Raw genomic sequence first — 16,093 nt, 5'->3', positions numbered from 1 at the left:
AGCCCCAGTCTACCACCTGCTTCCGTTGCGGAAAGGAGGGGCACCAGGCAGCAAATTGCCGCTCCAAGATTGGCCCAAAGCCCCCTGCTGGAGGGGAGAGGAAGCCAGCCAAACAACTTGGGAAGAGAAGGGACACCGCCATGAAAGGGGTGGAACCTGTTGCGCAATTCCCTCCCATCCCAAGAGAAGAAGAACCGTCCTCCTCATCAGGGGAAAGTGAAACCGAATCCAATGATGACCGTCTGGTAAGTTCCCGATTGGGCCCATGACCATCCCAATAGAACTTAAAGTACCCAAACAAAAATGCTGGCCCTTTTAGACTCAGGATGCACAAGTTGCATTGTTAGCCCAGAAGTAGTGGAACAAATGGGCTTGAAATGAGAACTTTGAAAGTCTCCATTGCTTTTGGCCTGCTAGATGGGTCTATAGCTGAGGGGCTCCTGCCCATTTTGTGACTGAACCTATAGACATGTGGATGGGAGATCACCAGGAAACATTAAGTTTCATTGTGGCACCAGGGATGGACTGGCCTCTCATACTGGGCTTACCCTGGTTACGTAAATGGAACCCACACATCAACTGGAAGAAAGGGTGGTTGTGCATCCGATCCGCTAAACCCCCTGAGGGAGAAGGGAGCGTTTCCAATATTACCAACGCTGAACCTAATCTAGTGGCCGTGGTGCAGGAAAAAATTGAGGGGGAGGAGAAAATCCCAAAGGAATATTGGGACCTAAAGGATGTTTTTAGTGAAAAATCCTCTGATAAATTATCCCCTCACCGCACAACGGATTGCAGCATTGAAATCCTCCCAGGAGTAAAACTTCCAAAACCCCAACTTTATTCAATGACCCCACGCGAAATGGAGGAATTACGGAAGTTTCTTGACAAAAAAATGAAAAGGGGTTTATTGAACCTGCTAGGCCACATGTGGCTGCTCCTGTGTTGTTTAGAGAAAAGAAAGATGGCTCCTTTCACCTCTGTGTTAACTACAAAAATCTTAATAGTGTGTCCGTGGAAAATGTTCACCCCCTCCCTCTGATGAAGGATATATTGGCCCAATTGGGTAAAGGGAAGATCTTCACGAAATTGGACCTAAGAGAGGCCTACTACAGAATCAGAATCAAAGAGGGAGATGAATGGAAAACTGCTTTCAACTGCCCACTCGGATGTTTTCAATTCAAAGTACTCCCATTTGGCCTACAGGGGGCGCCAGCTGTTTTCATGCAATTAATAAATGAAGTTTTACATGAACACCTGTACAAGGGCGTGATGGTCTACCTTGATGACATCCTTATCTACACGGAAACACGTGATGAACACGTGACTTTAGTACGATCAATACTCAAGAAACTCGGGGTTGCAGAACTTTATGCCAAATTGTCTAAATGTGAATTTCATCAAGAGAAAATTGATTACTTGGTCTACCACATCTCCCACAATGGCATCGAGATGGACCTAGTGAAAGTCCAGGCTGTAACTGAGTGGGCACAAAGTTTTTTGGGATTTGCGAATTTTTATCATCAATTTATCCCCTCGTTCACCAGCATTGCTCTGCCCATTACAAATCTTCTAAAGTCAAAAGGAGAGGCCAAGCCCAGACCGGGTAAGCCTTTGAATTGGACTATGGAGTGTCAAGCCACTTTCGAGAAATTAAAGTGACTCTTTCCACCTGAACCCTCCCAGATATGGAGGCATCATTTATCGTTCAAGCTGATGCCAGTGATGTGGTGGTGGGGGCAGTTTTACTTCAAACGAATGCTGATGGAAAATTGCAACCATGCGCTTACACCTCTCGCAAACTGACAGAGATGGAGAGACAATGGGCTATATGGGAAAAGGAAGCTTTTGTGGTCAGATGGGCTTTGATGAACTGACAACATTTCCTAGAAGGGGTGAAACACCCTTTCGAAGTATGGACTGATCATAAAAATTTGGAAGCTTTGAAGATCCCATGTAAGCTATCTCCTAAACAGGTGTGTTGGGCACAACATTTCAACCATTTCAACTTTATCCTCAAGTACATTCCGGGGGGGGGGGATTTCATGGCTGATGCTTTGTCTAGGCTTCCCCCATACAACAGCTCTAAGCTGAGCGTAGTTCACCCAGTCATCCCAGCAAAAGGTCTAGCTGCCTGGTGATTACTAGAAGCCAAGGCATTTCAAATTTAGAGGTCACAACAGACCTCATGTGCAAACTCAAGGAAGGCCTTGAGTCCAATGACTGGTTTAAGAAACATTCAAACGAATGTACTATGAAGAATGGACTGGCTTGGGTAGGAGCTAAATTATATGTTCCTGCTAACCTGAAAACTACTGTTCTTCAACGGGCCCACGATTCGAGAATGGCAGGCCATTTTGGATTTGTAAAGACTTTACATCTGGTTAAGAGGCAATTTTGGTGGCCTTCATTAAAAAGAGACATTGAGTCCTATGTAGTCAGTTGTCAGTTTGTGCTGCCGCAAAGCGCCCACCGGGAAAACCCCAGGGCCTTTTCCAAGATGTGATCCACCCTGAGGCCCCATGGAAGGAGATATCAATGGACTTCATTGTCGAATTACCAGAGAGTCTAGGAAATACCATGATTTGGGTAATCACCAACCTGTTTTCCAAACAAGTTCATTTTGTATCCTGTTCCAAAATCCCATCAGCTAAGTCGTTAGCTAAGTTGTTTATTTCACATGTATACTGGTTACATGGAGTGCCTGAATGCATAATTTTGGATAGGGGGATCCAGTTCACCTCCCTCTTCTGGAAGGAGTTTCTGAAGTTAATTGGCTCTGTCCAGGGGCTAAGCTCCGCCCATCATCCTCAGACAAGGCTTGTGAACGGACTAATTCTGTTTTGGAACAGTACCTCCGGTGTTTCATCAATTATCAGCAGGATAACTGGGCTGAACTGTTACCACATGCTGAGATGGCATACAACAATTCTGTGCACAGCAGTACCGTCTTGACCCCTTTTAGAGTTGTGTTTGGGCAGGACTTTATACCAATTCCTGAGTTGCCTCGAGAAAAACCACAAATTTTGCCCCTCTCCAAGTGGAGTGACCAGCTTCGCCAAATTTGGCCCATGACCCGCAAGGTGTTGGAGGCTGCTTACCGGGCGCACAAGAAACAGGCTGACAAAAAGAGAGTGAAGCAAAGGGAGTACAAAGTAGGAGATCGAGTTTTTTTGTCCACCAAGTTTCTACAAACCACCAAGAAATCAAAGAAACTGGGGCTGAAGTATGTTGGTCCTTTCCCTATTGTGAAAATCATTAATCCTGTTTCTGCACTATTGGAGTTACCAAAGCATCTTCATCAGATTTATCCTGTGTTTCATGTAAACCTGTTGAAGCCAGAGCACCCTTCTTCTTTTCATGTGCCCCTACCTGCATCCCTTGCCCCTCTTCTTATTGGACTCCAGGAAGCATAGGAATCGAATTCAATATCTAGTATCCTGGAAGCAATTTTGCCCCCTCCCAGGCTGAGTGGGTTGATAAATCTCATGTTAGAGCTCCTAGACTCTTACAGAAGTTCTACCTAAGTACCCTGATAAGCCTTGATCATCTTTGCAATGTACATATCTTATGTTGTCTTTTCTATTATTTTATTTTCTTGCAGGGGTGACTTCTTTTCCTGAGAAATTCACCTTCCGGGTGAACTTCAACAACTTCAGCGGCCAGCTCCCGGTGATGGTGGTCAGCGGAAGCCTGGGGCTTGACTGGTTCGAAGCCCTGGGGCTAGAAGTGACCGGTGTCAACAAGAGCACCGACGAACTATTCGCAGACCCTACTCCCGAGACACCAGTTTTTTGCATTGACTGTTTAGAGACTGGTTCTGTCTCGCTTAGTGACATTGTCCACCACTCTGCCAGAGACTCCACGATCAAATAGGTTTTGAACTGGGTGAGGAGGGGGTGGCCCAAGGGGCCTGTTGGGGCTGATTTCAAAATGTATTATCATAAGAGAAATAACTTACCTGTTGTAAATGGCTGTTTACTGTGGGGGGGACCGGGTTATTGTTCCACCCAAACTGCTCATTGCAGTATTAGAGGCTTTACACGTAGGGCATCCTGGAATTGTCAGGATGAAGTCTTTGACTAGGAGTTATGTGTGGTGGCCTAACATGGACAGGGAGATCAAAGAATGGGTAGCTACCTGCACACTGTGCCAGGAGTCCAGACCAGCTCCCCCAGAGGCACCCGCTAAGGAGTGGGAGCATCCTCAAGCACCATGGTCTAGGGTGCACATTGACTTTGCTGGCCCAGTTCATGGCCAAACATTCCTCGTAGTTGTGGATGCCTACTCGAAATTGCTAGAGGTAGTCCTAATGACCTCCACTATGGCAGAAGCAGTCATTAAGGTACTACAGAGACTTTTCTCCATGCACAGCCTGCCCGACATCTTGGTCTCTGACAATGGGCCCCAATTCAGGGCCTTGCAATTTGAGACCTTCTTAGCAGCTCAGGCAATCAGGCATGCCCTGGTCGCGTCATTCCATCCGGCCTCCAATATTCAGGCAGAGAGAATGGTGAGCTCTGCAAAAAGAGGCCCTCACTAGGATGGGCCCGGGAGATTGGCAAACATGGGTTGACCACTATTTGCTAATTCAGCATATCACACCCAGCGCTACTACAGGGAGAAGCCCCTTCGAGCTTCTCATGGGTCACCGGCTAAGGTCCCACTTAGACTGGCTGAACCCAAACTATTCTGCCACATCGCCCCGACTCCACAAGCAAGATTCGGAACTTTAGCGTAGGGGATTCGGTTTACTCCCACAACTATGCCGGGGGAACTCTGTGGATTTCTGCCACAGTAAAAGGCATCACCGGGCCTCATTCTTAGCTTGTAGAGCTCAAGGACAGTCAGAATTGGAGAAGGCACATTGACCAACTCTGTGGCCGCCTCTCCAACTCCACTCTTAGACAATCAGAGTAACTCCTGCACAAGTTAGCCAAAGCCCTACCCAAACGGAGAAATCACTCACTCCTTCCACAGCCAGCTCAAGCCTGAGGGTACCAGGAAACATATCTGGTTATGTTGCAGGCCTGCAGCGAGCTCTAGAAGCTCCAGCTGCATCCTGTGAAAGATTCCAGGAGCTTCCACCAAGCAGAGCTGCAGAGTAAACAGGTCTGTCTGACCTGTCCAAAGAACACCCTCCAACTGAACTGCGCAGGTCTGGCAGAGCTACCCAAAAGCCCACCTACCTGTGTGACTATGTAACGAGTAGGATTATCCCATCCAAGTGGGGAGGGGTGTTAGATATTTGCTTTAACTACAGTGGTTTCCACCAAGGTCCTCTGTTCTGGCAGGAACAGAGGTTTAATCCCATTGGTCGAAGGGTCTGACAGCTCCCTATAAAAGGGCTGTTGTCAGACTCAACCTTCGCTGGATTGTTCTTACTTGTTGTACTTTAATAAAGAGCTGTTGTTGCCTTTAGTCTTGTGTGCCTTTCCATTTTCTGATCTAACAGCAGCCATCTCCTTCTGTCTAATAATTGGCTAATTCTGGAAACAGGTATGTCATCTAAAGCCCTGCTTGGTGTGCCTGCAAACCCAAACAGATTTAATACTAAATATCAAAATGTAAATTTCTACTTGTTGAAGAACAGGGCAGACAGGGAGATACAGAAACAGGGCTAACATTTTCTCATATGCTGCAGTCTTGCTAGCCCCTACCACCCCCAGGTTCATCAGAACTGAGTTGTCTTCTCTTGTTTTCAAGTGAAAAAGAAAGGTTAAATAATCACCTCTGATTATAGAATGTCTGTGAAAATGTATTTGGGAGCATAAAAGCAGGGTTAAAAAAATAAGTAAAGAAGATTAGAGAAACCATACTGGTATAATTATGTTCCTAACACAATCCGTGTGTGTGTGTGAGAGAGAGAGAGGGGTGGGGGTGGGGGAGAGAATATGAATATGTTCTTTTGAGTCACCATTCATTTCTGGCAACTGGTTGAATAAATCCCTGCAGTTTTCGTGAAAAGATTTCAGAAGTGTTTTTCCCCTACTTACTTCCTAGGGCTGTGAGAGACTGACTGGCCCAAGATCTACCCAGCTGGCTTTGTGCTACAGTTGCACTATAACTTATGGTCTTCTAGTTTCTACCCAGATGCCTTCGTCACTACACCAAAGTGGTTCTCTTTTCCTGTGGAAGAACATTAAAATGTGCAGTTTGCACTGTCTAGATGCTACTTTTTTCTATATTATAATATATTTGTAAATATAAGGATATTATTTTATATAATTTTAACTATTGGACACAAATCTATAGCAGACTACAGAATCAAATCAATTCAATCTTTCTGTTCTGACCTAGGCTTCCCGAGAGCATGAAGCAAACTCCTTGTCCCGACGAAAACCCCTTTTATTAATTTACCGTGAATTCTGCTCATTCACATCCAGCAAAGTCTTTCAAGGGAGGATTTACAGTTATAGATCTTATCTGGCTTGGAGAACTGACAGGCATATATCTGCAAAACCTGGCAAGGAGTCTTGGAGCGAACTAATTGTCTCCTGCAAACTCCACTCCCCCTTCGTTCCTCTTTTATTTCCTCTGGGAGGGGCCGTTCATCGTTTACCAATGGCCTTACTCCCAAGTTGAACCCTGTTTTTTAGCTGCTCCCTTCATCTGGAAACTCTGCAGGCACACACTGGGAACAGGCTCCAGCTGTTCATCTGCCTCACTGATGTCTGACTCTGAAGGCAGCTGATAACTGGCATAAGGCTCTGGCCACCACTCTGCCTCCTACACAGACGCCTCATCAGAGCCTTTCCTAGACTCCAGGACTGACCCATGTTCCTCCCCAACCTCCTCACCGTCAAAATCTGCTGCCAGCTCCACTGGCCGCTGGTGGGCCACAACACTTTCTTACATTTATTAGCTAGCATAAATCCACAGAATCGTACAACTGGGAGATATCTGCTTGTTTACTGAGTCTAAATTCACCCCTCCCCCTGGTCTAAATTCAATTCAGGAATATAAATAAAGCATCCATGATAGAGGACCTAGAAGTCTATGAATGTACAGAACAAAGAGGTAGCTATCACTTTATTTGGTAAGTGATTCTACTACCAAGCTATTCTTACTGTTGGAAAGAGTTGGAATCTCCTTTCCTGTGATATTATCTGCCCTCTGAAATGAAAGGAAGCAGATTGTAGTCTCATTATCTATGTAACAGTTTTTCAAATATTTCAGGAGTTCTACCATATTCCCCTAGGCTCTCTTCTTAAGGCTAATAATATTCAGTTTCCCTAATATTTCCTTAGAACGTACTTTTCTATTCCTGTAATGGTCCGCAGTGCTCTTATTTAAATTAACTGTATTTCCTTTGAATCTTTTGAAGTACTGCAGAACTGAAGATTTGACTAGTGCAGTTTGGAAATAAACAACTGTACATATATTATGTCCAAATACTTAGAAGTTGCTAAAGTGCCTACTTAAACAAGTACATTTAAAAAAAGAAATTTTCTGCCAAAAATGGTTACAGATCGTTTTTAGAAAAGTTGGTAGGTAATTTCTTATATCACCTTGTTGCTGTACAAATAGTCATATTGGATCCTGAATTTTATTTAAATAGCTAAGAAATGTTTTGCACTTCCAACCACATAAGTTGTTGTATACTTACTTGCTATATTTGTCATCATATTTGCAAATATAACTAAGATGAGCAGCAAAGGCTTCCACTGCCAGAGGGCATGGGATCTCTCCACTCTTCCTCTTAATGATAACTCCTGTTGCAACCAAAATGCATAAAATACCATCATGTCATACTGTTGATTGAAACTACTGGATTTATTGACTCATTGGGTAGCATGTCATCCCATCCTGATTTTAAGCTTATTGAGAAGAAAGTCCTACTGGGCTCAGTATTCAAAGAACAAATGAGAAGTAGGATACTATACAGCAGGGGTATCCAACCTTGGCAACTTTACGACTTGTGGACTTCCCTAGACAGCAAGGAGAGTTGGATTCTGGGAGTTTAAGTCCACCAGTCTTAAAGTTACTAAGGTTGGACATTCCTGCTACACAGCATTAGTTTCCAAATGTTAAGAAAATCTCTAGAAAGTGGAATCAAGAGACAATAATTACAAGGGATAGATTTGAAGAGTTCTATAAATAGGCTAGCTTTACTACCCTTCTCTTATGTTGAGATGTTTATGGAAGTGATTGAGGAAAATACATGCAGACACCTGTCTAATTCTGTTTGTTACCTAGAAACATTACTGGCTGTAAGGCACAGTAACCCTTTTAATACCCCTTGTCAGAATATTTCCAGTTGTCTGCAGAGAAGACAGCTGTTTGCTAAGGGTTCTTGATCTTCAAGGAAGTTGCTAAATGCTTCTAAAATGCGCCATATTACAATCACAGATTCTAAAGAGGGGCTACTTTTCATGCTGGTTGAGTTGAGTAACTTGTTGACTTTTAAATAATCACGTAGCAGATAGAGAGGAATCTGATTTCCTTAAATCTAAGAATTGTTAAATCCCATTGATTGCAGTAGAAAGTTGGTAAATGCCAATTCAGAAACCCAGTTTAGTTCATCAAAACTGCCCTTAATTTAATATATACTGAATTGTTTTCTAACCTATTTAAAATCAACTGGACATCGCACCATATTATGCTTAATTTTGAATGCATCTTCTCATTTAACATAACCAATTCTAATATACATACATACAGTACATACATACATACATACATACATACATACATACATACATACATACGCTGGTCTTGTTGCATTCGGGTCTTTTCCCGTGTAAGATTGAGATTGTTTTGGCAAAGTTTTGGCAAGGTCCCACTCGCCATCTTCAATTACCAACATAATCCAAAGGGTGACTTCCCCCAAGAACCGAGACACAGAACAGGACAACGGTATCTCCCTCCTCCCTTACATCAAAGGCACCACAGATAAAATCAGCAAAATTCTCCACAAGCACAATATCAAGAGAGCCTTCAGCACTGACCAAAAAGTAGCCAACATCTTAAGAAACCCCAAAGACAAGATCCATCTAGAAAACCAAGGAGTCTATGAAATACCATGCAAAATCTGCCCTGCCACATACATTGGACAAACTAATAGGAGAATAAATGCACGCATCGCAGAACCCAAGAACGCAGTCAGAAAAAAAGAAAAGAAAAAACTTTTCCAGCACCTTAAAGCAACAGGACATGAAATTGATTTTGAAGGAACCAAATTAATCTCCAAAACAGAACACTTCAACAAGAGAATAATTATGGAAGCCATCGAAATAGAGAAATACCCCCACAACATGAATAAACATGATGATACCTCCCACCTACCAGACATCTGGAAACCAGCCCTAGTCAACAAATGAACCCCACCCACCATCCAGGTCATTACAACACAAAAGAACAATGACACACAGCCAACATCTCAGCCATACAGGATGATACGAAACAGCCGACCAATCTACAAACATCAACCCCATCTACCAACAGGATGCAATTACACAGCCAATCCACCCACTTACAGCAACAAAGCCAGCAGTCCACACATACCCACCAAGATTTATAGACAGCTCCGACCACGCCTTACTTGCACAAGCACGAAGCCGAAAACACCAACCTGTAGGTGGCGAGTGGGACCTCGCCGAAACGTTGCCAAGACAATCTCAATCTTACACAGGAAAAGACCCGAATACAACAAGACCAGCATACCTACACCCGTGAAAATCTACGAATATATGTATGTATACATACATACATACATACATACATACATACATACATACATACGTATATATGTATATATATGGAAATAACATACATACATACATACATATATATATGTACATCCACATGAATAACGGAAAGAGAGAATGATTAACCCTTCCTCTACTAGTGTCTTAAGTAACAGCAGATTTTTTCCTCTCAAACTCTCAAGATATTGCTCAAAGATGGTGTGGTTTAAATTTATAATATATGTGCATGGCATTAAAAGATGCAGTTAACTTTATTTTGTTCTAGATTCTAATTTAAATTGTCCAAATTTCTTACAGTTCAGACCTTGCATATCCCCTTCTCATAGAAAGAAGTCATCTTTATAACAAAACACTCACCTTGTTGATTTGGAGAATAAGCATTGGTCAAAAATCTAAAGTAGCCTTTGTTGTACCAGCAGATCAAAGACATATTTCCTTTCATTTTTATCCTGTAATGTCCTCGAGGCTGTGGGGTCTCTGGGTTGTTTAGCATAGAGGAAGGCAGCCCTGTACAGTCACTTTTCCTTGTACTTAGTAATCCACAGCAATAAATGTCTATAGTTGGAAGATGATAAAACATTTGCATTAGAATACTATCAACTTGTGCTTCTAGCATAAAAACATGAACCAAGTCATATTTTTATTTACCAAAAATGATCCCAAGCAAATACTGCACCTCAGTCACACACTTGTTTGTTGTCCTATTAGCCTCCACACTTTCAACCATTAAAATCTGAAAGATTTGATATGTAGTTTATTCATTTCAGAACGGAATATGATATGCCCAGGATAAGATGACACAACTAATTTCATCATTTATTTACACAACCATATGTACCTTATCAATCTTCAAACACTAAAAAGTGCAATTACAATAAAAACCAGAGGTCTGTAGAGATTCTCAGTCATCCAGGTCATGGTTGTCCCAAAGGTGCTCCCACCCCCCAGGAGGGAACTGGACTTTCTTGTTTTTTCTTTGAAGACATTTTGCTTCTCATCCAAGAAGCTTCTTCAACTCTGACAGGATAGTGGGGAATGGAAAGATTTATATTCCTTGCAGACAGCTGGTCCTTTGCATCCTTTTAGAGCATTGTTGAAGCACTTGGAAGTTTGCAAGGAATATAAATCCTTCCATTCCCCATTATCCTGTCAGAGCTGAAGAAGTTTCTTGGATGAGAAGCGAAACACATCTTCAAGGAAAAAACAAGAAAGTCCGGTTGCCTCCTGAAAAAAAAACACCTTTGGGATAATAAAAACCAGAGGTAATTAAAGCAACACCTTTTCTTTAGTACAATGCAATGCAATGCAATGCAATGCAATGCAATGCAATGCAATGCAATGCAATGCAATGCAATGCAATGCAATACAATAGTAGAGTTGGAAGGGACCTTGGAGGTCTTCTAGTCCAACCCCCTGCCTAGGCAGGAAACCCTATACCGTTTCAGACAGATGGCTATCCAACATCTTCTTAAAGACTTCCAGTGTTTGGGCATTCACAACTTCTGGAGGCAAGCTGTTCCATTGATTAATTGTTCTCACTGTCAGGAAATTTCTCCTCAGTTCTAAGTTGCTTCTCTCCTTGATTAGTTTCCACCCATTGCTTCTTGTTCTACCCTCAGGTGCTTTGGAGAATAGTTTGACTCCCTCTTCTTTAGTTCTTTAGTTCTGACTAGTTTAGTTCTTTAGTTCTGACTAGTTTAGTTCTTTAGTTCTGACTAGTTGTGAAAAAAAGAGTATCATCTGAACAGAAGTCACATCTCTCACGAAACTGTTTTGAAATGTGGCGCGGAAAATCTAGTGTTAGGTAAACAGATGATTTGATCACAAGAAGTGTATGGGTGTACACTTGTGTGAAAGAGAGAGACCTATAGCCCCTAATCTTACTAAGGAGCAACTGCATCAATGGTCAATGGTTCCAAAATGGTGGGTAGACTTGGATAATCAGAGTCTCACCTCTTTTTAACATGGGTCAAAGCTGGGGTTCTGATTGCCTGTCACACCCTCCATGTTGAAACCAATGGCTTCCAACCAACCTGATTTGTGCTAGGGATCTCTGATTCTTTGTTAAAATGAAAAGAGAAATTCTAGCTTAAAATCCTCTGAAGAGGCTCTTCAGAGGACTACGTTAATAAATGAGATATGCAAAACGTAAAACAACTGAAAGGGAAACGCACAGTGACTACGAGAACATGCAATGGAATTTAGCTGTGTCGGAATCAATTGTCTTGCCCTTTGTTTTTAAGTCTGAATCACATGTTTCATCAAAGGTTCATTGTGCCACAACACAACAGTGCAAAAACTGGACTGCATGAAGGCAGTCCAGATGATCACAGTCTGATCATATGGTGGTCCTTCATCTAATGTGGTCTATTGAATGTCTCCGTTAACAGAATCAAACTCTTTATCTCACACTCAGTCTAAGAAAGAAAGAAAATAAGGTAGCCACCACAGTAATAGCCTCTACACATTAACTGGTTCCTTCTTCAATAGCTTTTGAGTAGCTATTTTCATGCCACTTGTCACTTTGAGTGACCTTCCTGCTGAAGCAAACAGCAAATGGCTTTTTCCCAAAACAAACAATAAAGACTGAGGGTCTCTCCCTCCCTCCCTCCATGTGTGTGTGTGTGTGTGAGAGAGAGAGAGAGGGAGGGAGGGAGAGAGAGAGAGAGAGGGAGAGAGGGAGAGAGGGAGAGATTGATTTATTGATGGCAACTTCTAATGATCTTTCCCAGAGAAGCCAAGAGAGTTGTTTTGGAACAAAATGGTGACAGAGGTAGACAAATGAGGCTGCAATCCTCTCCAGAGTTACAAGGGGGGGAGAAGCCCTGTTGATGCCAGTGGAACTGACTTTTGAATGGGAAGCATAAAATTGGTCTGAACATGTGTGGAAGTCTGGTATGTAGATGTTATGAGAGACCGGGGAGAGGGGGGGAGAGGCTCATAATCCAAATGTTAGTACAAATCCCAATGTTTAAACTAAAAAATAATAATTTTATTAAAGACTATAATTGCAATAGTAAAACTAATACAAAGAAAAGAAAAGTAGAAAGAATACAAATGGCAAAAGAAATGAAAAAAATGTAGAAAAGAATGTTAAGTATATAATACCGTGTTTCCCAGAAAATAAGACAGGGTCTTATTTTCTTTTGACTCCTGAAATAAGCACTTGGCTTTATTTTGGGGGAGGTCTTACACAACATATATACAACAATCTTAATCATTAGTCCATTCAAGTAATATCATAAACCTGATGTTGATTATTTTTTGCCCCTTCTTACAAGATTCATCCAAGCTTTATATAAAAGGTAAAGGTTCTCCTCACACATATGTTCTAGTCGTTCCCAACACTAGGGAGTGGTGCTCATCTCCTTTTCAAAGCCAAAGAGCCAGTGCTGTCCAAAGACATCTCTGTGGTCATGTGGCCGGCATGACTAAATGCCAAAGGCTCATGGAACGCTGTTAACTTCCCACCAAAGGTGGTTCCTATTTTTCTACTTGCGTTTTTACATGCTTTCAAACTGCTAGGTTGGCAGAAGCTGGGACAAGTAATGGGAGCTCACTCCGTTACGCAACATTAGGAATTTGAACCGCCAAACTGCCGACCTTTCTGATCGACCAGCTCAGCATCTTAGCCATTAAGCCACCCTCTAGCTTTGTATATCAAATGTTTTTTTTTAAAAAAAAAAGTCCAGATCATTCTTTGGTTTACTATTTATAATTCTCTCTTGATTTTAAAAGCATCAACCATTTTTGGTATGTCTAATAAACTTCAATTTCCATGTCATTCTTGTAGCCAATCAAAAGAGAAAAGCCAACCATTTGCTTTAAAATGAAATTTAAACATAAAATTGGAAGATCAACTTTCAACACAACCTGAAAGAAGGAAAAATAATATGAATTCTTAGAGATTATACAGCATGAGGCTAGTAGAAGGCCAAACATAGGAACATCCACATACCATCTTTCATTGATTTCATTAGTCCAGAAATGCTACATCATCCATGATTCTGCTATTGTCCCCTGCCCTTTCTCATAATAACAAAGGAAGCCTTCGAAAACCAATGTTTCATTGGGTGAGCCATATGTATATCTAGCAGTATAATAAGAGTAACCTTCAAGATGGTTTCAGAGGCCCCACAAAAGACTGTTCTAAGATCCATGCATTGCCTGGCAACTAACCTTGTTTTTCAAATTCTTCAAAGAGGTTCAGGCTGGTAATGCTGGGGCCAGTGAAGATGATACAGTTTTTCCCTGTGACATTCTGACAAAGACTCTTGGCCACTACTCTGTGAAGCTGAGCTTTGTTCTTCAAAGCATCCAGACCTTCAGTCCCACTGCTTTCTTTCAGATGGGCATAGATCTAATCATCAAACAAGAAACAGGATGGGTGGGTGGGTGGACAGAGAACAGCAAGGGGAAAAAAGTTAACATACAAAGAGATGTATGACATGTTATTGATCAACACTTTCCCTCCTGGCACCCTCCTTGGATGTGAACTTTTATAAGCTCCAATCTTGTTTATTTCCCAGTTGACTATGCCTGCTGGTAGTGAGGTAAAATGAGATTTCAATTGCGTAGTCCTTTCCCAATAGTTTGTCAGTTTTCTTCTCTCAATACCACCAAAGAAACTATATTTCCAGTTTCATTAGAGGAAAGGTCACAATTTCACCCCTCAAGATCCCTGATAAGGAGCAAGATTTCAAACTTATCTCTTGGACTCAGCCTTTCCAATCATTTTACTCTAGAATCCACCTGTAGAGTCAATAGCTTGATGCCATCTCAAACCTGGAGCAGTTGTCAACAAATGATCAAAGTTACCACTCAGGCAATGAAACAAACTATATAGCCATAATCATTCAGAAAGGCTCACTTGTACTGTAGAGTAACTGCAGGTTGCCTTGCTGTCTGAATTAAGGATGTTTAGCCTAAAAGCAGCCAGATCAACTTCATACTGTGGTTACTCCAGTTGAAATTGTGATTTATTAATCTGACTTGTATTGAACGAAACAGGTCTAAAATTAATCACTGTCCAGGTGACTTTAGAGGTTGATTAAATGAAACCCTGAGAGCTTTTCTGAAACAGAGGGAAAGCTGAGATTTAGAGAGGAGTCTAATATTTATTTCTCTCATAACATAGTTTACCATTATGCCCAAATAGCAGTAGCAATAACAATAGCAATAGCACTTAGACTTATATACCACTTCATAGTGCTGTACAATCTTCTCTAAGCGGTTTACAAAGTCAGCATATGGCCCCAACAATCTGGGTCCTCATTTTTACCAACCTTGGAAGGATAGAAGGATGAGTCAACCTTGAGCCCCATCAGAATTGAACTCCTAGCTGTGGGCAGAGTTAGATTGCAATAATGCATTCTAACCACTGCACCAGCACAGCTCTCTATAACGCACAAGACCTTTATGTTTGCATTTGTTTTTTAAAATACATAAAAAAGTAAAATTGCAAATGTTATATAAAAATATGCCAGTGTGGAAAGAAGTGAGGAAGCACAGATGAAACAAATGTTGAGCTTTTATTTGTTGTATTTTTATTGGTTTTTTTCTCTTCAGACAGACATAACTGTTGAATCTGGGTTTATATAATAGTGCTGGTTGATTTTTTCTAAAAAGAAAAAAGACAGATGGCTAATTCTCCTACAGTTCTGCCCTTGAAAAGGAAATTCACCCCAGGCTTACATTTTTCACTTTCAATGCAGAGCTAGTAAATCAATTAAGGCTTGAGAGCCAAAAAGACCTATTCAAAATTAGGGCAGGCAACATCATCCATTAACCTATGCTGGTAGATTTCTACTTACAATGTTCACAAGTTTAGGAAGGAAGGAAGGAAGGAAGGAAGGAAGGAAGGAAGGAAGGAAGGAAGGAAGGAAGGAAGGAAGGAAGGAAGGTAGGAAGGAAAGAAGGATGGACCAGACACATTCATAAAATACTGTAGTTGTTGATCATACATATCAACAGGAGCAAATGTAAAAATGCAAGCCAAGAAACACGTATAAGTATCAATGACAGTCTAAAAGAAAAGTCTAAATTGCTCGTAGGTCTTACTTCCATACATTTAAGCAGCAGAGCCATGAAATTAAAAAGATTCAGAGAAGAAATGTTGTCAAATATTTGAGCATCTCTTAGGCTAAAAAGAGTAGTGGTGTAGGAGTGAAGGTATCAAATTAGAAACCACTGAACTGCCTGAATTCTAGACTCACAGGAGGCACAAAGATGGCTGGGTGACCTTGGGCCAGTCACTCTCTCTTCAGCCCTAGGAAGATGACAAGGGCAAATTTCTTCCCAAACAAAATTGCCAAGAAAACTGCAGGGGGCTTATTCAGGCAATCGCCAGGGCTCAAATTGACCCAAAGCTACTAAAACAACAATCA

At 41.7% G+C, this 16,093-nt stretch overlaps 2 protein-coding genes across 2 annotated transcripts in view; both read right to left on the bottom strand.

Moving 5' to 3' along the window:
• The window catches only part of AGT (angiotensinogen), a 341,767-nt gene that overhangs the window by 159,756 nt on the left and 165,918 nt on the right, over positions 1 to 16,093 (bottom strand). The gene's annotated exons all lie outside the window — the stretch shown is intronic.
• PGBD5 (piggyBac transposable element derived 5) overlaps positions 1 to 16,093 on the bottom strand; it is a 93,188-nt gene that overhangs the window by 16,482 nt on the left and 60,613 nt on the right. The window contains exons 4-6 of the mRNA XM_081945771.1: positions 13,887 to 14,067; positions 10,065 to 10,262; positions 7,607 to 7,712 (exon numbers count right to left, since the gene is read on the bottom strand). Coding sequence (XP_081801897.1) covers positions 7,607 to 7,712; positions 10,065 to 10,262; positions 13,887 to 14,067 — 485 coding nt within the window. The remainder of the gene's footprint in view (positions 1 to 7,606; positions 7,713 to 10,064; positions 10,263 to 13,886; positions 14,068 to 16,093) is intronic.

The sequence above is a fragment of the Natrix helvetica genome (genome assembly GCF_964273705.1).
Source record: "Natrix helvetica genome assembly, chromosome: 2".
In the NCBI taxonomy this organism is placed as follows: Eukaryota; Metazoa; Chordata; class Lepidosauria; order Squamata; family Natricidae; genus Natrix; species Natrix helvetica.
Note: the sequence above shows the minus strand (reverse complement) of the source record. Positions and strands in the feature narration are given on the sequence as shown.